Source organism: Pseudocercospora fijiensis, assembly GCF_000340215.1.
Source record: "Pseudocercospora fijiensis CIRAD86 unplaced genomic scaffold MYCFIscaffold_13, whole genome shotgun sequence".
Lineage (NCBI taxonomy): Eukaryota > Fungi > Ascomycota > Dothideomycetes > Mycosphaerellales > Mycosphaerellaceae > Pseudocercospora > Pseudocercospora fijiensis.
The window spans coordinates 171,228-192,495 of record NW_006921544.1 but is presented as its reverse complement, the minus strand read 5'-3'; the positions used below and the strand labels follow the sequence as shown (position 1 = coordinate 192,495).

The window sequence follows — 21,268 nt, the reverse complement described above, 5'->3', positions numbered from 1 at the left end:
AATGCCCTACCGACATCCCCTTCGTCCTCGGCTACGCGCTTGATGCTGCCCATGAGCTCTTGGACCTTGCCGGAAGGCGAATGGATCCTTACCAAAGCCACTGCTGTGATTGCTGGCCTAGCTCGGACTTCTCTTGCGAATTCCAGTCCCGGAAATATGCTTGCCCTTCGCTGCAGCATTTCTTAGTCGCCCACTGCAAGACACGAGTGCTTGAGAGTCGCGGCGAGAAATACAGCTGAGCATGTCTTCCTCATCTTGTGCACCTTCGATACCGGGTGGCATGTCTTCATTTGCAGCGACGGCAGCGGCAGCAGCGGCAGCAGCACGAGTCTCGCCTGTCGCTCTGTGCTTCAACTCTCTCTGCCGAACGAGTTCTGTCGCGATTGACTCTTGGTTCGACAAACTTCTTCCTGGTCTCCGCCATTATCCTTCTTAGCTGCGTCCCTGTTGAACTCGGCAGGGGAATCAGCAACACTCTGGCACACCTGCTGAGTACCATTCTCAAGCATAGCAACGAGCTCGTCAACTACATCCCGTCGATCCCAATTCCTTAGCAACAATGCCCTAATGTGGACCTTCGCATTTGGTATTTAGGTCGAGACCCTACCTGCTTGCGTCTGTACTTCGGCGTCTCCAACCTCGGACAACGTGCTAGCAATGTTGTCCTCCGAATGATCTCTCCTCTTGGCCAGGGTGTACACGTCGGACAGCTGCCCCTGCAGAGCTCGGAACATGAAGAACACCGGTGGCACGCCAAACGCCCGTTTGGAATCAGCGAAGGTCTTGTTGGCATGTGAGGTGCGCCACTTCTTCATGTATACGAGACCACACGAAGCATAACAGCTACACGAAGCATGACAACCACACGAAGCATAACAGCCACAAGAAGCATGACAGCCGGTTCTTGATACAGCATGTAGTTTCTTCGCCTTCGGAGCCATTAGCAGGATCTTGAATACGCTAGGGTTGCAGATGTTGCAGCACTACTCTTTGGTCGCGTAGCCTTCAGCTAGGTAGACGCTCTCCAACTCTTCGAGGAGGGTGTTTATAACTGCTCGGCAGCATGGGCTATTGTCGCAACGCAGATGACCGTTGTATATGACTATATTTTCTTTCCCGCAGCTGATTACATTCTTCGCCCAATGCTCAGACCTCTTCTTACCCTTCTCGACCTTCTTAGCTGCTGCTGCAGCGGCTGCTCCATCATCTTGGCTATTCTTACGATGTTCCCCAAACTCGCGTTGTCTAGCAGTATTGATATCAGCATCCCCAACATCAGATGCTTCTTCGGAGCCGACACTAGAAGCGGCAGACTCGACATTATCCCAATCGCTGATGCCGCCAGCCTCTTCACTAGTTATCTCCCCACTGAAGCTGCTTGGACTGGCAACGGCACGGCGGTGACGAAGACCTGCATGCTTGCGTCGCGGATCGATCACTCCAATAGTGTTTTCAACCACCCAGTTGACATATTCCACCTTGTTGACATGGTCTCATCGGACATCACAGCCATGGCAGCAAGGTAGATAGTGTCACGTCGCAAGTTGGCACGTATCTGGCGCATCTGGATGTGCTCTGATCGAAACTCCTCTCCCTACTTCTGGACCGAGTGCGCCTCGTCGACAACGATAGCACCAACACAAGCGCGGACTTTCGGATCGCGTGGAAGCTTCTTGAATCCAGGAGATCAAGCTTGGCTTGACCGACTGCACCGAAGCAGCCAGCTGAAAACCGAGCGCGTGCTGAAAATCGAGAACGTACTCCGCGCACTCAGTCACGCAGTCGCACATACGAAGCACCTTAATCGGCCGAAGCAAGACAGCGAGCTCAAAGTCCTAGGCGTAAGCCTGCTCAAAATCGAGAGTCTGCTCTACGTACCTAGTCGCGCAGTAGCACATATGAAATCGCCCGGCCAGCCCGGACAAGCGAGCTGAAAGTTGAGAGCCTGCTCTGCGCACCCAGTCACATAGCCGATTGTCTCCTTCGTCTGCATCGTACCAGCTTTGTCAAAACCTTGGCTCGCCAATTCGCAGCGACGTTCGCAGTAGCGCCCGAGCATCTGTAAAAGTGCGGCTTCCTTCCTGAGAGTCGCAGCACCATCAGGAGTCGGAGCACTCTAAATAGTCGAAGCGCTCTCCAAAATCCAGCATTCTCACTATTTACAACCCTCACAAGATCTTAAGCGCTGTCAAGATTTTGACTCGCCCGGAGGCACTACGTTCGCTGATCATTGCACAACATTTGGAGTGCGAAATGAAATTCCTTGAAGCCCGCTCTTCGGGACCTGGAACGCCCAACTTCCTGATGTTAACATACATAGCGGACGCTTTCTATACCATCTGCTTTCGCTTGGCAGTCGATTGGATTCCTGGACAGTGCGGAGCCCTCGCAAGCAGCTAGTACAATACAGCGCGAGACACCAATTTGCTCATGAAATGGTGCTGTTCACGCCTGTTACGCCATTCGCCCCCAAGCAAGTCATCGTATTGTCTACGAACGTAATCACCATTTCGTTGTCAGACTCAAGTCAAGGCGCCGATGCCGAGCGCGAAGTGGTAGTGGTAGCTGTTGCGAATCTTCTGGAGTATTTTCGAATCTACCTTCTCTACGCCTGCATCGATGTTGCATGCTCGAAAAATGCCAGTGTTGGATCGATGTTGCATGCTCGAAGAATGCCAGTGTTGGAATCGCCTTGCATATTCATACGGTTGATGTCTACAGTCTACTTAACACCGAGCCGGTTGAGAGGCACGATCTGGATAGTCAAAAGACACGTCATTATCGAGAAAGCATAGAACCTAAGACTCTCAGTACGGGCAATCTGAGGGACATCGGACTGCCCAAAGATCAAGGTATTGACTATATCGGTCTATGACTTGCGAGCATCATAATCAGGACCTAGGTAAAGAGGTTTGAGGCATCACCAAGGCAACACCAATGCCGGAGAAGACATTCCGAGCAGGGCAGTATTACCGAACACACTACAGGAATTCATGCTTCAAGATCAGAGAGAGCAATCGAAGCATACACCATCGTGGAACACAGTACGTACATCAAGATCCGCACAGCACTCCGTTCAGTATCCAGCAATGCGATACGAAGCGTCTCTCCTTGCGGCAAGTGGCATCATCGGCATGGAATCCAATAGCCTGGCGGCACGGAAGCAGATGAGATTGGTACTTCCGTGGCGATTCATCTGTGCAGTCCATATCATAGCAGCGGTCGCGAATCAAGCAGGTCGTGAGGCAGGTCAAATGGCAGGTCAAGAGGCAGGTCATGGAGCAGGTCATAAAGCAGGCTGTGAAGTAAGTCATGAAGCAGGTCGTCATGTCATTGGACACGTCATGAAGCCGGTCATCAGGTCATTGGACAGGTCATGGGGCAGGTCGTGAACCAGATCATGAACCAGGTAATCAGATCATGAGACAGGTCATAAGGCAGGTTATGCCACCACCATCAACCAGGTCATGAAGCAGGTCACGAAGCAGGTGGTCAGTTCATGGGACAGGCTATGCCACCCCCATCAACTAGGTCATGAAGCAGGTCACGAAGCAGGTGGTCAGTTCATAAGACAGGCGATGCCATCCCCATCAACCAGGTCATAAAGCAGGTCACGAAGGAGGTGGCCAGTTCATAAGACAGGCGATGCTATCCCCACCAACCAGGTCATGAAGCAGGTCACGAAGCAGGTGGTTAGTTCATGAGACAGGCTATGCCATTATGATAGCCATGAAGCAAGTTATGGAGCAGGTCGTGAAGCAAGCCGTGAAGCAGGTCATGAAGCAGGTTATAGAGCAGGCCGTGAAGCAGGTTATGAATCAGGTTATGAAGAGGTCATGAATCAGGTTATGAATCAGGTCATGAATCAGGTCATGAATCAGGCCAGGAAGCAGGTCATCGGGAGACAGGTTATGAGGCTGGTCATGCCATCACGATCAAGCAGGTTATGAAGCAGAGCAGGCTGAAGTGGGCACTTCAGCGCGTTCTTGCCAACAACGAGTTGGACATCGTTGCCAACGTTAGGAGGCCTACTGGCGTCATCATCCAGCTGGTGACAGTGCGATTTCCACTGCCGCTTGTCGAGTGGTAGTGGGATCTCTGCAGGACTAAATTCTGGACGGTCTCGGTGAAGACCTGCTTTGCAGCAGCGGCTCTCTGGTCCTTGTCATACTTGCACCGCTTCTTCCCAGACAACCAAGCTCGCGGATCTGGTGCATAGGTGGGCCCTGCTTGTGCGAGGTAGACGGTTATCCTGCCTCGTATACAATGCTGGGTTGCGTGCCTGTATTGCCTGGTAATGGATCATGATCGGGATTGCCAACGCGGCAGTCAACACTACCACTACCTCTACCTCCACGCCTACGCATACGACGTCGAGAAGGAGGACATTCTACATCACGGCCAGACTGTATGAAGCCTCCGCTCATAAGCCGAGGAGGTTCTGCAGTTGCCATGCGTACAACGCGACCGAACGCAGCATCATCATCATCAAAAGCGGCATCATCGTCGGAAGCAGCATCCTCATCATCGAAAGCGGCATCATCATTATCGAAAGCGGGCCCATCATCGAAAACGCATCATCATCGGCCTCGTATCCATCAGACTGCGCTGGCTCATGAACCCTGTGAGGCTCTGTATACTCTTCTTCCTCCTCTTCTATCGATTCACACGACATACCATCGAGTCGAGCTTTCTGGTGACGCGGGCGGCGCTTGACGGGCGGCGATCGGTGCGTGGACTACGCATAATGTTCTTCTCGCTGGCGCCAGGATCTTGATGAGCATATCAAGCCTCGCGATCTGAATCTTGATGTCGTAGTTGACGTTTTGCGCTACAGCCGCGAGGCCAATTTCAACGTCCTCCTCATCTGGATCGATGCGCAGTACTGGATCGCCATCTGCGCGCCGCTTCAATTCCTTCGAAACTTCAAGCTACCGCTCTCCGATGGCCCACATCTGTCAACAGCAATTGCTCACCCATTTGCATTTGTCGCTTGCGTGAATACACGGCACGAGCGCAGAAGAAGAATCGAGCTTGAAGTACTGGACATTCTGGCATTAGACGATTGCATTTGGCGAGAAGAGAGTGCAGAGGGTACATACAAGTGGTTGGGTTGTACGGGACGGTCGCTGACAACGCAGTGTAGGACGTCTGGGGCATTCGGCAACTGTGAATCAGCTCGTGTCTACAAAGGTGACCGAGCTTGACGAATTTTGACTTCACTCGTGCCCAAGAAGCTGACCACAGCTTGCTTTGTGGTGACCACGCGCTCGCCCGCCAGTCTCATATACGTCTTACGCCGCCGGATCTTTTCCCGCGAGCCCCAACAGTATCTTCAATCCAAGCCCGTCGGCCGCATAAAGATTCGTTCTTCAGATGGCACAGGCTTTGATACACCGGAGTCGCTCTGCATCATTATCATAGTCCTATTGCTGAAATTTCCCCGAGTTCGCACACCGACGTACTTCCCATCCGCTTTTTGTATCCGGACGAATTGGTATAGGCTACCGGTAGCCTTCTCCAGTTCGCTTTCACCTAAAGAGACGAAAACGGGTCTCACGGCAGTAAAGTTACTGCATCGTCGTAGATGGGTAACAAGCACTTGTTCACGCCCATGCGAGAGATCCTGCAATTCACTCAGCTTAATACGCCCCACGATCTCCCCATCGATAGCGGACCGTGGTTCACCAAGCTCGGTCCCAACAAGATTCCTTTGGCGATCCGGTGTGGTTCGACAACAGCATCTGGGGAGTGGATCAGGACGAAAGACTTGACTCAGAATGGACTGCATATTGACTCGCTGCAGCATGTCCTATATATGCAGCTGCACCGATTCGCTTCTTCTAAACATCACACATGCGCGTGGCCCGGCGAGTATGACCGCTTAGTACCAGGTCAGTGATGCTGCCCATCTCCGTCAATGTCATTGCATTCTAACAAAGATTGGAGCTTGTGCCATTTCTCTGCCTTTCCGGTCTGTTCTACAAACCACACGTGGAGCCACACGGACCAAAGAACACCGTGCTCAACGCGCTCTCCAACCCAACTACATGCCGTACCTTGCCGTTGTCGAGGAGCACTTCGGCCGACAGCTCAGCGGCTATGGCAGAGCCTGGAGAGCCTTGGTGGCGCTGGAATCCTGGAGCGACGTACTTCCGCATACGGCACGACCAGCTGTCGCCGGCCTTTTGGTAGTTCCTCTCTCGAGAATGCTTGGCTAGAGAGATCCAATTCTCATGAAGCTTGACTAGATCTTCTCTTCTCTGCTCAACGACTGAGTGCAACAGTCGCTGGCTTCAAAGATGACGCCTACAGAGCTTGCTGTTCTACACTCACCAATTAGGCAGAAATTTACGATACCCGCACCGGCTCGTGATGCGTTGCAGCAGGAATGAATATCAACAACCAAACGCCAGTCCAGCGTATACGTCAAGAACTCATCGACGGCGTAGCTCGAGCTCAGATGAGGCATAAGGCGGAAGTTGTTCGGGGCATGGACCACAGACTACACAAAGAAGCCAGTGGTTGCCTATGGGGAGTTCGAGATCAAGAATATCACAGCAGCGGTGCTGGTTACCCAGCGTTCGGATGATGCAAGACACCTGGTGTCGAATGAATGAAGCAACACCTGGTGTCGGATGATGCAGAGCACCTGGTGTCCCAATGACTCCTCGCCCATCTGTCATGATGAGAGAACCCCGTTCAGGTCGATTCAGACGCTGCTGCATAGCACCGCAGGCCTCTCTCCATGCCACACACCGCGAAGTCAGGGCTCGAAGACATAGACAGGGACAAGAAAAGAAAATGCATAGGGACCAGCGCATTGATGGAATGTTTACCCCATCAAAGCCTTGGGCACAAATCAGCGATGCTGAGACTCAACCTCAAGAGAACTCGCAATCAGCCTCCATGTGCTGCGAGCAAGCGATCTCGCACCTGTAGGGCGAAGGCGGACTCAGCGTTCAACGGAAGGGCAGATGATGTCGAGTATCATCCCGAAGATGACACGATATCGGATGCAGAGCGGGATGAAGACATAATTGATGAGGAAGACGACGAGCGAGGGGATAGGCTGATTGCTTTCAAGTATTTTGTTCAAAAGCCGAGCCAAGACCGGAAATTACCACCGAGACCCCGCTGCCGAAAGCCACCACCAGCTTCAACTGTTGCTGCGCCTTCTCTTCTCTTCTCGCCTGCAAGCTCTTTCTACAAACCGCTGCCGGTCGGCGCCGCCGCAATGGACCATGAACGACTTCATCGCGACTTCATTGCACTCTGCTCGACTTCCATGGCATGCGGGTATGCGTTTGCACGCTGCGAACCACTGCCGGTCGGCGCCGCTGCGGGTGTTCATCACGCTCATCACGACTCTATTCGACTCTACCTACGCGAGTACCCGTCCACGACCGTCGAAAGCTGGCCATTGACTGTCCTCCTTCGAATGAGTTTTCTGCAGCTTCACGCATCCGGTGATGCCAGCAAAGATGGGTGAACCTTGTCTGGCTGTTCGGAGAAGCGCGACTTCATCGCCCATCGCCATCCCATCGGCAAGCACGACTTCATGTCCGCTCCCGACTGCATCGAGATTGGGAAGCATGCTCATAGCTGGCTGGTGAAGCAGGAGAAAGCTGTCATCGCCGTCCGATCGCACGACTTCATTGTCGTCTACGGCCCAAGTCGACCTTGCGAAGCATGCTTTGGAAGCATACCTCCACCTGCTTGTAGAGCAAGGCCATCATATAAGAGAGCCGTGAGCGACGCCCTCTAGCAACCCTCAGTCACCACAGCCTTCCAATTGCTCCAGACTTTCCATCGCTACAGACTTCCAATCGCCATACGCTTCCAATCATCTCAGACTTTCAACTACTACACACCTTCAATCACCACAGCCCTCCAACATGACCATCAACTTCCTACCAATCTTCGACTCCTGGTGCGGCGAAAATGGTGCTCGCTGGTACCCATGCTTCATGATCACCAAGAGTCGTGGCACCCCAGCAACAAACGATGGCCACGTCCAGACCGGAAAGACATGCAAGCACGATGATTTCAAGAACCCGCCTCCCAAGGACGAGCGGATGAGACGCAACGCCGCAGTGTCAGATGCTTACGAGGCGCGCGATTTTCAACGTCTGCGCCATGCTATCAGACATCTTCTGGAACTCGTCATGTGTCCATCCCACAAGAAAGACTTGGAATCCGGCAAGAGCAAGGATGAGGTCCGAGAGTGGGTTGACAAATTGGCGGAGATGGTGTTGTGGAGGAAGCCAGATGATGCAGTGCCGAAGTTTGACGAATCGATTTTTGGGCCTGGGAGGAGAGTGTCGAGGAAGAGAAAGCTGTCTTCAGATCCTTCAGGCTCTCGAGATGGACCACAGTGGAAGATTATGCGCTCTGATGCAAAGGCATCCCCGAATGCGGACGCTGGCCCCGACTTCAGCATTTCCAACACCAACTCTGCGAACGGCCTTTCCTCTTCGAACTCCGCGGCGTCGAACTTGGATGCTCTGTTCCCGGATCTCTTCGATACCGCCAACCTTTCCAACCAGTCTTCGAGTGCGTCTTCTTTCAGTTCAGGCTCTCTAGACCCGGCTCTCCTCGTCAACGACAACTCGTCTACCCGGTCCACGAGTGCGTCCTCTTTCAGTTCGAGCTCTCTCGACCCCGCTTTGCGCGGCCCCGTCAACTCTGAGAATCAGCCGTATTTCACCCAGAACCTGCGTTCCAAGTCAGCCGAGCCAGCGCCGCCCAACTCACCGGAAGCATCATTCACCAACTCCGGCTCGCTGGAACCAGCTGTCCACGACCACGCCAACCATTTGTCGAACTCTGCATCACCATCTCACGCAGACGTCTCACAGCAAGCCAAATCCACCGGCCAGGCCTCCTCCAGCTCGGACAACTTTAACGCTTTCGACCCGGTCACCTCCGATCCTTCTGTACACGCTGGCGTTATCGACAACCTGCCTGTCTGTTCATTCTGCGGTCGGGACGCGTTCCAGCACCATAAGCCGCTCTGCGACTTCTTTCAATCTCAGAGAACCTGGGTCCCTCTCAGCGGCTACTGCTCGTCTGGCAGATGTGCTGGAGGACCACGATCTTTCTGCAATGAAGATACGTGCTGGGACTTGTGGTGTGAGAACGCTACGCATCTTCGATGGTGTGGCACAATGCACGCTTACACTTGCTTCCGGAACCCAAACATGATCCCAGCAGACGACAGCACCAACTCCACGAGTAGCGCCGACGAGAGTCTGGCGCAGCCAAGTGATAGTGACAGCCACACAACTGCCACCGCTCCCGAAACCGAGGTTCCAGCCGCGAAAGGCGACAGCAACAGTGTCTGTCATGGTGACAGCGATGTGGCACAGATTGCGGATGAGTTGTGGGACGAGTGGGTGGAGATTGGAGGACCTGAAATCATGAACGAAGTCACTGCTGGCCCCAACGCTGCCGCTCCCGAGACCGAGGCTCCAATGGCGAAAGACAACAGCAACAGCGGCTGGCTTGGTGATAGTGGTGTGGCCTAGACTGAGGAGGAGATGTGGGAGGAGTGGGTGCAGATTGGCGGACTGGAGCTTGTGACGGAAATGGAGTGAGATGTATAAGAAGGGGTGGGAGGAGTGGGTGCAGAATGGAGGAGTGGAGCTTGTCAAGCAGATGGTGTGAGATGTATGGGAAGAGGTAGGAGGAGTGGGTACAGAATGGAGCAGTGGAGCTTGTCAAGCAAATGGAATGAGATGTTCGAGAAGACATAGGAGGCGTAGATTCAGAATGGAGGACTTTATCTGATAACGGAGATCGAGCAAGATGGGTGGGAAGGAGTTTGAGACAGAATCAAAGCCAGGAGAGGGCAGAGCGCCATGTGAGAAGTGAAAAGCAAAACTGCCATCAGCGCCCACACATACCCCCCAAAAGACAGACTATAGCATTGCGAAATGATTATACATCCATTCAACTCCCCTTTTCCTTAGGAAGTATGCTTCCTTCGCTATTGGAGATATAGTCCTCTACGGGCATGACAAAAAGAAAAGCCTTTATTACAGACCTAGTCTCACGAGCGGGTGACATCTGCCTTAGCATAGAACACCTCACATCTCGATACATCAACTGCAGGATGGAGCGTACAAGTCAACCGGCGTCTACTTTAAAATTACGCGAGCACGAACACCTTTTCGAAGATCAAATCCTTCGGCTTAGACCTAGTCTCGCGAGCTAGTTTACGCAAGTCACATCTGCCCGAGTATAAAACATATTACATATCGGCTGCCTCTAAATGTAGTATAGAGAGTGCAAGTTAAGAAGGCATATACGCAAGCGCGAGCATATTCTTAATATCTTTCGAAGAGGACGCTCTAAGAAAGTATAAAGATTTCGCTCGGAACGCCTCGATCGGAAATTATATTCTTATAAAGTATAGCTCCTATATCCTCCTCCTCGATATTCCTCCCGGCTACGACTCTTTCTCTTTCTCTTCGGTAAATTACAGGTTAGATTAATTACCTAATTTGTTATTTACGAAGGGGGGAGAGCTTAGAGGAGTATATAGGGAAATAAGGAAGAGGAGGAGGAGGGGATTTAGATCTAGATCTCTATTTCCCGTTTCTCCCGTAGGCCTATCCTCGGGTTACTATCTTAGCTACGACTCTTTCTCTTTCGCTTCGGTAAATTGCAAATTAGATTAATTACCTAATTTATTATTTACGAAGGGAGGAGGGGAGTATAAAGGGGAATAGGGAACGAGGACTAAAAAAGAGTAGAGGATTTAGATCTAGACCTCTATTTCCCGTTTATCCCGTAGGCCTATCCTCGGTTTACCGTCTTAGCTACGACTCTTTCTCTTTCGCTTCGGTAAATTATAGATTAGATTAATTACCTAATTTATTATTTACGAAGGGGGGAGAGCTTAGAGGAGTATAAAGGGGAACGAGAAACAAGAAATAAGGAACGAGAACTAAGAGAAAGTAGGGGATTTAGATCTAGATCTCTATTTCCCGATTCTCCCGTAGGCCTATTCTCGGGTTACTATCTTAGCTACGACTCTTTCTCTTTCGCTTCGGTAAATTATAGATTAGATTAATTACCTAGTTTATTATTTACGAAGGGGGGAGAGCTTAGAGGAGTATAAAGGGGAACGAGAAACGAGAAATAAGGAACGAGAACTAAGAGAAAGTAGGGGATTTAGATCTAGATCTCTATTTCCCGTTTCTCCCGTAGGCCTATCCTCAGGTTACTATCTTAGCTACGACTCTTTCTCTTTCGCTTCGGTAAATTATAGATTAGATTAATTACCTAATTTATTATTTACGAAGGGGGGAGAGCTTAGAGGAGTATAAAGGGGAATAAAGAGAAGGAGGAGAAGATAGATCTCTTTTTACCGTTTATCCCGCGGGCCTATTCTCGGTTCGCCGTCTTCGCTACGACTCTTTAGTAAGTTGCTTACTAGATTAATTACCTAGTTTGCTACTTACGGAGAGGAGTAGAGACTATAGGTACCTAGACGACTAGGAGGACTAGAAAGGAGATATTAAGGAAAGAAAGAGATTTAATACTCCGCTAGGCTAGGTACTTTATAGATCTAGTAGACTTCGTATATCTAACTAAGATATAGCGTAAATTCTAGTAATCGCCGAAATTCTAGTAGCTACTCTCGCTATAGAGGAACCTATAGGTTTCCGCTACTAGACTATTTTTTTTAATATCGAGAAAAGCGTACGTTCTAATTAGGAGTAGACTTATCGATAAGTATAGTAATATTGTATATAATTTAGTACTTAAGTCTTTCTACTTCTTAATTCTCTTAGATCTTCTTAACTAGCGGTATATCCTAGAATCCTACCTTCGTTAATCGCTAAAGGATAAGATATTCGAGATAGTGCTCGATTATAAAGCTAGGCGATAGTAAGTAGTAAAGTTAAGCGATACCTATACGACGGGGTAATATAGTTATAGCTATTAATACGTCTTAATATACTAGGGTAGGTTCTATATAGCCTCTATTAAGTCTATTTAAGGCTAGATAGTATAGAAGGTACTAGGACTAGGGATTCTATTACGCAATTCGGTAATATAAATTCGGTATTTTTAGTACGTAGGTTATCGTATAAGGTCTAGCTAGAGTTAGTTTATACTTATAACAATATACTCTAATAATTCGAATTTGCTATTATTAGTAAGTAGGTTATCGCGGGATAGGGTTAGCTAGAGCTAGCTTATACTTATAAAAAATATACTCTAGGTTTATAGTTATAAAGTCTTACTTTATCCTAGTAGTATCGAAATAAGAGACAATTTCTAGAAAGAAGTCGTCGAGATACTATATCTATATATCGAGGCGGTAGGCTAGACTTAATATAGTTATCTCCCGCGCTAGGAGTTAGGGAGAGAGCTACTCTATCTTATCTAAGGTCGGGATAGGCAACGAGATTAGTAAGGTAACTAATTTATAAATATACTACTAGTATCTCTAGGAGTCGCTAGCCTTCTCTCTAAGATATTTAGTAGTAGAATCTACGACCCGTCTCTTAATTAGCTTAATTACTAAGATCTAGTTCCTAGAGAGCCTACGTTCCTTATAGTAGACGGCCTACTACGCTAGATAACCCTAGAGTATCGGCTACTCGCGATAAACTCCTTAAGGTAGTTAGGTTTTAAGGCGGTAACTTTTGCTTCTTATTAATAGATACTTCCTCCTACTCCTTACGTTAATTCGATCCTACGAATAAGTCTATATTATATAAATATATATAGGTAGTAAGTAGTAGGTATCTTTCGTACCTTACTAGTATCGGCTTTTATCTTAGCTATAGTCTTTATTATAGATAAGCGGTAAACCGATAGAATTACTTACTCTTTAAATAAAGGACTTACTAGCTACTTATATACCCTAGCGCGATTCAGTTAAACGATAGCAGCGAACAATTAGAGACGAAGGGAAGACAGTTAAGAGGGAAGGGAGGACGAATAGAAAGCACTATATACTAGGGCAGAGGAGGTGCTAAAGGCAGAAGATAGACGAACCCCTAAGAGGGTATATAGGATAATAATTTTAGAACTCCTTAGAGGACTGAAAGCAATCTACAACTAGGCAAGCCACGTAATTACAAAGGTAGCTAATACAGTCGTAGCAAAGATTACGAAGAAACAATAGGAGACAAGCCTAAACTACCGCACCTAGGTAGCAGTAGCTAGTTAGGAGGCGCTAAAGCCCCCGAGGGTAGTAGTTCGAGTCTACGTTACGGACCTATAGGAGCAAAAGGAAATCTAAGGACTTATAGGGAAAGAGATTATAGAAAGAATTGCAGTTAAAGAGGTAATTAGGGCTAGGAACGAAGGTAAAGGGGTAATCAAGCTATTTATAGTATAAGAGTAAGACAAAAAGAAGCTAGAAACACAAAAAGAATAGACAACTAAGATAGGGAAAACGGCAAAGGTCTCCTAACAGCAATTTATAATTATAGCCTATAGTATAATAAGAAGCTTTAAGGAAGAATAGGATATTAAGAGCCTATAGAGATAAAACCAAGCTATATACCTAGGCCTAAAGATTACAAAAGTAGTATAGATCAAAAGGAAAATCGAAGAGACTAAGAAGCAGTCTTCTCTAATTATCTAGGTAGGGAGTGCAGAGCAGGCTAATATAGTGCTAGACTAGGGGTTGTTCTAAGACTTTAAAAGATTGGAAACAGAGATATATAGAAGCAACTCTAGGATAATATAGTGCTTTAAATATCAACACTATAGACACTTAGTAGCTAAATGTATAAAGACAACTAATACCTGCTCCTATTATATAGGGGAGTACTAGGTTAAAGAATGCAAAGTATACAAGGGAGAAGCAAGATATATATACTATACTAAAAGACACCCCTCTTAGGCGAAGGAATGCCTAGTAAGAATACAGGTAGCTAGGAAAGCGAAGGAAGCTAGAATTAATACACTAAAAAGATATACAACAAGCTAGGGCAGCTAGGTATAGAAGCAACCTAGCTAAGTGCTATAAAAGAGGTCTAGGCAAGATAATAGGTTCACATTTAGGGCCTCACTAGTATAAGAGAGTCACTAGCAACTAGGGAGACTAAGATACCTTAATATTACAGGAAAGGAAGCAGGGTAGATAAAGCTTAGCTAAATGTTAGTCTAAAGTAAGGGAAGACTAAAGGAAAACTTATAGGGAAATGATATAGATAAAACCTAATAAACATTGCAACATTACTAAACATTATATAGTACAATATCAACAAGAGTAAAGATAAGGTATAGAGGAGCTTCCTTTAAGCACTAAACCTAAAAGAACATTATATTATTGCAATCTAAGAGCCCTAGCTCAACTTATATATAAAGAGACTAGCAACAGTTAAAGACCCAAAATACTACCTAATTATCTACAACTAGGGAGCCCTAAGGATATATATCTATATTAGTAAGGAGATAGATACAGAAACCTAGCAGGCTATACTATAGGAGGATAGGGACCTAACATTAGTTCAAGTAGAGATATCCTAAGGTATACTCTAAGTCTACTATATATACAACCTACTACTAGACTTAAGAAGCAGTACCTAACTAAAAACCCTAGAAAGACTACCTAGAGTTATCTAGGGGAACACCTACCAAATCCTACTTAGAGATTTCAACCTCTACTACCCCCTCTAGGGCTCAGACTTTACCCTAGCTTACTACTTCCTAGTAGGAAGACTAATTGATATATTAGAGAGGGAAGGAATAGAAATTGTTACCCTAAAGGGACTAATTACTTAGGAGGCAAGAGGAAGCAGTAGCACACTAGACCTATGCTTTGTATTACATTAGATTAGGAATAGGATTATAAGATACAGGGTTAACTAGGAACTAGAAGAATTATTAGACTACTTCCCGGTATAGATTGAGCTGAATGTCTAAGCTAATTAGGAAAGGGAACTAGAAGAGAAGCTTAACTAGAAAGGTACTTAATAGGGCAGGATTAGGGAGGAACTAGAAAGGGACCTAAAACTAGAGGAACTCTTAACAAAGCACCTACTAAGGCTAGAGGATATTGATAAGGCAGTAGAAGAACTAATAGGAATCCTAAAATAGGTAGCTAGAAAGCATACCCTAGTAAAGAAACATTCACTATACTAGCAACTATACTAGACTAGTAAGTATACAAGGAAGGTTAAAGTAGTAAGGAAGGCAAGGAGACAGTAGATATAAATTTATACCTAGGAAGCATAGGACAACTACAATAAAGCCTACTAGGAAAAGAAGATCTAGATTAAGAAAGATAAGATACAAGAATAGAGATCTACAATAGGAATGATTATAAAGAAACTAGAGGAGATATAGAGGATAGCTAAATAGGCAAAGAGACCTAAATAGGATAAGGACATACTACTACAATTCCCGGACATTATAGACTAATAAGGACAAATATAGACTATAATAGAAGGGAAAGCAAGAGCCCTAGGCTACTACTTCTTCTATAGAGAAGTATAAGCAGACCTATTAGACATAAAGGAGAAAGAATAAGAGACTCTACTACTAGGCACACTAAGAGACACCTAGGTCAAACCCGAAACTATTAAAAGGATCCTAAAGAAAATTCTAGGCAACAAGGCACTAGGAGAAGACAAGATCTATAACAAACTCCTAAAAGCATATAGGAAGGGGCTAGCCCTAGTACTAGCTAATATCTTTTTATAAAGCCTAGTACTAGGACACTACCTAAGACTATTTAGGAAGTCCCTAACAGTAGTACTAAGGAAGCCCTAGAAGGAAGACTATACACAGCTTAAGGCCTATAGACTAATAGCCCTACTTAATATAATAGGCAAGGTACTAGAAAAAATTGTCGCCGAAAGGCTAACAACCTTTACCGAGGAAAGGAACATCCTTCCTAAAGGCTAGATAGGAGGAAGAAAGAAGAGGTTAACACTAATAGCTATAGAACTAATTACAGAACAGATCAAGCATATCTAGTACTATAGTTAAAACTAGGTAGTAACCCTCCTCTCCCTTAATATCTTAGGAGCCTTTAATAATGTCTCCTATAAAAGGCTCCTATATATACTTAAACAGAAAGCTATACCAAACTAGATAGTCCAATTTATCTAGTCCTTCCTATAGGAAAGATTAATATAGCTTATTCTAGGCAAATTCAAATTAGACCTAATACTAACTAAGAAGGGAATCCCCTAAGGATTAATACTCTCCCTAATCCTCTTCCTTATCTTTATAGTAGACCTACTCCCACTCCTAGAATCAAAAAACACATTAGTATTAGGGTTTGTAGATAATACAAACATCCTAGCCTAGTCTAAGATAATAGAAACCAACTATAGGATCCTAGAAGAGAAGCACTAAGAGTATAAAAAATAGGCAAGGAGGTATAGAGCAAAATTCGCCCTAGAAAAGTACTAGCTTATCTACTTTAGCAAGGCCAAATCAACCTACAATATAAAGCAATCAATTACTATCTAAGGCTTTAAAACCCAACCATTAGTAGAGCTTAGGGTACTAGGGATCTAGCTAGATCTAAAACTAAATTAGGGACTACAAGTAAAGAAGGCAAAGCAGAGGGCAGATGCTAATATACAATCCATTAATAGGCTTATAGCCTCTATATAGGGGGCTATATTCGAGAAAGCTAAAATTATATACAAAGCAATTATTAAGCTAGCAATACTATATAGAGTATAGATATAGACAGCCTAGGAGAAAACACTAAAGAGGATTAAGCAACTAGTTAGTAGGTCCTAAACCTAAAGCCTAAAGAAAATCCTAGGAGTATATAAAACTATACTAATAAGGGTAGTAGAAATGGAATTAGGGATCCTACTAGTTAAACAATACTTCAAGGGACTAAGACACTAATATATAGCAAAGATAATAGAATACCTAGCCTAACAGACTATTTAAAAGGCACTAGACAAGATAAAAGCCTAATACATTAGGACTAGGAGGCGAGACAGACTATAAATAACTCCCTAGAAAGTCAAAGACCTAGAGCAATATAGAGTCTTAATAAGAGAAATGCTAGAGAAAGAGCTTTAGGGACTAAATATAAGGCCGAAGGAAGACAAGCTAAAGGGAGGGAAACAAAGCCTAGCAGAATCAATTGCTAGACACCTATAGGAGCAGGAATAGAACAAAATATAAGTTAGACTAGGAACCCTAAAGGCACTAATCAAATTTAGTTAATACAACTACTAGCTCTATAAGGACCTAAACAGGGCCGAGGCAAGCCTAGCTATCTAAATCAGATCTAAACATATTAGACTTAGATCTTACCTGTTTAGAAGAAACGTCCTAGGAATTGAAAGCAGAGCTTACTAATATAGCTACCAATCTTAGAACCCTAAGTATATACTACTAGTCTGCCCTTAATAGTTAGAAGGTAGAAGTGATTGGAGACTAAAAGCAATAGAAAAGGAATACGACAAGCTAATCTAGAGCAAAGAAGACCTAAAGAGGATAGTAAAGTAGATTATTAAATAGGGATTTGTACAACAATTCGCACTAATAAGGGAAACTAAGGAGTAGATAAGAAGGAGGGAAGAAGAGGGGGAAAGAAGGGCAAGGCAGTAGGCAAGGTAGTTAGAGGGTAACAACTATAATACTAGTGTACCCTAGAGGAAGGAAAACAGGGAAACGAGGAAGATCAATACTTATAAATAGGATAGGAGGGAGGTTTTTACTAACCAAGTTGGTTTCCTACCTAAAACAATATATAGAAACAGACCTACATAGGCCGAAAGGCACTACAATAGGCAAATGAAATATCTATCTATCTATCTATATACCCTAGCGCTAAGAATTATAAGCTATAAGTAAATAATCTTTTAACTTCCTTCCCCTTCTCTTACTTATAAATCTCTAACTAGCCTCGTATATTCTTAAGTAATCTAATACTCCCTCTACTTAGCTATCTAGTCGTATACTAAATAGCTAAGTCCTAATCCTTCTTAATCGTTTTTTGTCCCTAGGCCTCTTTTTACGTTTTCTTCGAACTTCCCCTTCGTTAGGGGTTTAGTAAGGAAGTGCGCGAGCTAGTCCTTTATTAGAATATACTTTATATCGACTAGCTTATCCTCGACTAGTTCCCGTACGTAGTATACCGCTACGTCGATATATTTCGTTTTAGAATAAAATTCCGGATTTCGTACTAAAGCGATAGCCGCCTTATTATTACCGTAGATAGTCGTAGGTTCTTTATAGTCGTCTTCTATAAGGTATCCGACTTACTCGAGGAAATGCCGGATCTAAATAGCTTCTTTTATAGCGTAGGATAGTGCTAAGTATTCGGCTTCCGTAGTACTAGTCGTTACGGACCTTTATAGTTTAGTAGACTAAGATATAGGTCCTCTAGCTAATAGAGATATCTATCCTATTGTTAACTTCCTAGTTAAGTCCGCTACGTAGTCCGAATTAGTATAGATAACCGGTAGACGAGTAACTAAAGTACTTATATCGTTTTCGTTCTTTAGGATAGGACTATACTTTATATAGTAGTCCCGAGTGTTCCCTAGGTATCTAAGGCCGTAGATACCTCCGTCGTAATATCTCCTAGCCGGACTTACCGAGGATTGGCTTAGTCGTTACGTTAGAAAAGATATATCCGGCCTAGTAGCTCGTACGGTCTAATTTAGTTTCCCGATAAGTCGTTAGTATTTTCGGACATCTACTACCTCGTCGTCCTTCGTAATATTAGTAGATTTATATATCCGTTTATCGGAGCAGATACTCGGAACGTTTCGTCTAGATCTAGGCCTTCTTCCCTAAGTGTATTTTCGATATAGTGCTTTTAGTCTAGTAGTATAGACCCGTCGGCTTATCTCTTAATTCGTACGCCTAGTATAAACTTAGCGGGCCCTAGATCTTTTTTTTTTTCGAACCTCTTCGTAAGCCCGTCTTTTAGCGGTTTAATCTCCCCTTCTATCTTCGCTAGTATAATAAGATCGTCGACGTATAGCGCGACTATTATCGTATAGTAGCTATTAACGAAGACCGATTAATCCGCGGATATAGCGTAGAGGTCGTATTCTTCGATAAAAGCCGTAATAGTCTTATTCTAAACTCGTCCGGATTATTTTAATCCCGGTACTCCTTTTAGGAGCTTAAGTACCTTATTAGTTTCGAGAATATCTAGGCCTTCCGGGATAGCTAGGTAGACTTTATCTATTAGTTCTCCTAGTAGGTAGGCACTTACTACGTCTATATAGAATATAGCAAGTCTTTTAATAGCGGCGATAGCTAGGAGAAGGCGTAGGCTTTTAAGACGTATTACCGGAGAGAACGTGTTAAAGTTATTGATTCCGTAGCGTTATATAAAGCCCTTTCCTACTAATCTCGCCTTAAATTTGTCGATTTATCCGTTCGGTAGTATTTTTACTTTAAAAACCTATTTCGGAGTTATAGTGTTTTTTTGCCCTTTTCCGTCCTTTAGCTTAGAATAGTCGACAATCTCGTAGGTATTATTAGCCGTTAAGGACTCGATATATTCTTTAATAGCGTCTTACTATTATCGGGAGTAAGGGCCGCTAATAGCTTCTATATAGGTCTCGGGGATAGGTATTTCGAAAGCCTTTCGATAGTCGACCTTTAGAGCCGCTAGCCCTATCTCGTCCCTTAGTCTCTTCGGTACTTTAGGGACCCTTATAGACCTTCGTAGTTCTCCTTCGTTTATATTCGAATCTATAGGAGACGGTTTTCGAGTTATTCTTTTATCGCTGTTATTTAAACCGTCGTCTTCGTCTTACGGTTTTAGAGTATTATCTTCGGCTTCGGAGTCTCCCTCTACTTCTCGAGACTCTCCTTTATTTAGGAGATCGATATCTCCGTTATCGTTATCCCTAATATGCCGTAGGGTAGGTAGCTCTTCTCCGGATAGTAGGCTACTTCTCTTAGTTAATTTGTTGAATTTAACGCTAGTATAGATTCCGATAGCGTTCGTCTTAGGATTATAGATCCTTATTATTTCGTAGACTTCGTATATCCGACGAAGATTCCCGGAAATACCGTCTTTTCTAGCTTATCTTTCCTTTTCTCTTTAGTAATAAGCGGATAGGCTAGATAACCGAATAATCGTAAGTATTCCCCGCTAGGCTTTCTTCTAGTATAGAGCTCCTCGGGAGTTATATCTCTTCCTTTAATAGGTACCCTATTATATAAATAGGTAACCGTATAGGCCGCTTCGCCCTAAAATCGTTTAGGTAATTAGGACCCTTCTAAAGCTAACCGTGCCTTAGTTATAATAGTACGGTTTTGTCTCTTTACTACCCCGTTTTATTCCGGTATATAGGGCGTAGTTGTTTCGATTCGTAGTCCTAGATAGGCCTTAAGAGCTTTAATAAGCTCCGGAGCGTTATCGATTCTTACGGCCTTTAGTTCCCTTACGGTTTCGAGTTCGGCCTCGTTTTTCTAAGTCTTAAATGCTTCGTATACGTCGCTTCTATAGCGAGTAAGACGGATATCTAACCGTCTCGTAGCGTCGTCCGTAATCGTTAGTATATACCTATTTCCTTCTAGGGTACTATACTTATATAGATCCTAAAAATCGATATATACCCTATCTAGGTAATAATCTGCCCTTTCGAGTTCTTCTCGACTTTATTATCTATCGGACTTCGTAGTAATATAAGTCTCGTAAGACTTATTTAACGTCGAAAGCTCCGGGACTCCTAGTAGTACTTTATATACGTTTCGTTGTTTTTCGTCTCCTAGATATCCTAGGCGTTAGTACTAAAGTAGCGTAGTACCTCTAGTCGTAGTAGTAGCTACTCTTAAAGTCCCGATAAATCCTAATTCCTTTAGAATATAGGACCTTCCGACGCGTACTCCTTTTACTAGCTCTTCGTTTCCTCTTCGAAATATAGCCTCTTCTTTTATAAATAGAGTCGTAATATCTCGTTCCGAGAGTTGGCTTATCGAAAGTAGGTTATAACCGATCTCGGATACGTATATAACGTCTAGAATCGTAGTCGGAATTCCCTTAAACCGGACGAGGATTATACCGGACCCTGTAACCTTTATTGTTTTACTGTTCGCTAGAGTAACTTTTCCGGTTATTTCCTTATAGTCTCTAAAGATCTAGTATATACGGAGTCTAGGATCTAATCCCCTTTATTAGATAGTCGAGTCGTAGAATCGATAGCCGTCTATACCGCGATCTTTAATTCCTCCTTATTATTCTCTTAGACTTTTCCGTTCTTTTAGTCCTACTTATACTTCCTATAGTCCCGTCTAAGGTACCTAATCTTTTAGTAATAGTAATACGTCTTTCCTTTAGCTT

At 44.9% G+C, this 21,268-nt stretch overlaps 4 protein-coding genes across 4 annotated transcripts; 2 read left to right on the top strand and 2 right to left on the bottom strand.

Annotated features, from left to right (window-relative positions):
• Nucleotides 1-31: 31 nt before the first annotated feature.
• Nucleotides 32-2,231, bottom strand: MYCFIDRAFT_180050 (uncharacterized protein; the record flags this gene model as incomplete). Its single annotated transcript, XM_007934030.1, has 13 exons — nt 32-65; nt 93-159; nt 195-343; nt 370-526; nt 559-564; nt 608-843; nt 868-960; nt 988-1,492; nt 1,537-1,594; nt 1,642-1,769; nt 1,897-2,081; nt 2,116-2,151; nt 2,173-2,231. 13 exons carry the CDS (start codon nt 2,229-2,231, stop codon nt 32-34), a joined length of 1,713 nt encoding a protein of 570 aa, XP_007932221.1.
• Nucleotides 2,232-2,253: 22 nt separating this feature from the next.
• Nucleotides 2,254-4,619, top strand: MYCFIDRAFT_180049 (uncharacterized protein; the record flags this gene model as incomplete). The annotated part of the gene is made up of 15 exons (XM_007934029.1): nt 2,254-2,375; nt 2,411-2,656; nt 2,680-2,774; nt 2,827-2,852; nt 2,884-2,902; nt 2,929-3,324; nt 3,351-3,409; nt 3,438-3,598; nt 3,623-3,677; nt 3,706-3,801; nt 3,834-3,857; nt 3,887-4,051; nt 4,091-4,211; nt 4,244-4,294; nt 4,330-4,619. 15 exons carry the CDS (start codon nt 2,254-2,256, stop codon nt 4,617-4,619), a joined length of 1,926 nt encoding a protein of 641 aa, XP_007932220.1.
• A 45-nt stretch (nt 4,620-4,664) lies between these two features.
• MYCFIDRAFT_180048 (uncharacterized protein) lies at nt 4,665-6,472 on the bottom strand (the record flags this gene model as incomplete). Its single annotated transcript, XM_007934028.1, has 13 exons — nt 4,665-4,916; nt 4,954-5,269; nt 5,299-5,370; nt 5,398-5,426; nt 5,456-5,528; nt 5,561-5,626; nt 5,657-5,774; nt 5,798-5,824; nt 5,855-5,912; nt 5,939-5,963; nt 5,995-6,274; nt 6,308-6,326; nt 6,356-6,472. The coding sequence occupies 13 exons, from the start codon at nt 6,470-6,472 to the stop codon at nt 4,665-4,667; spliced, it is 1,452 nt and encodes a 483-aa protein (XP_007932219.1).
• Nucleotides 6,473-6,493: 21 nt separating this feature from the next.
• On the top strand, nt 6,494-17,124 carry MYCFIDRAFT_180047 (uncharacterized protein; the record flags this gene model as incomplete). Its single annotated transcript, XM_007934027.1, has 15 exons — nt 6,494-6,582; nt 6,623-6,765; nt 6,797-6,911; nt 6,943-7,429; nt 7,480-7,488; nt 7,517-7,750; nt 7,788-9,510; nt 9,537-9,581; nt 9,613-9,642; nt 9,671-9,712; nt 9,741-9,865; nt 9,896-9,977; nt 10,035-10,051; nt 10,086-10,130; nt 17,113-17,124. 15 exons carry the CDS (start codon nt 6,494-6,496, stop codon nt 17,122-17,124), a joined length of 3,198 nt encoding a protein of 1,065 aa, XP_007932218.1.
• Nucleotides 17,125-21,268: the final 4,144 nt, after the last annotated feature.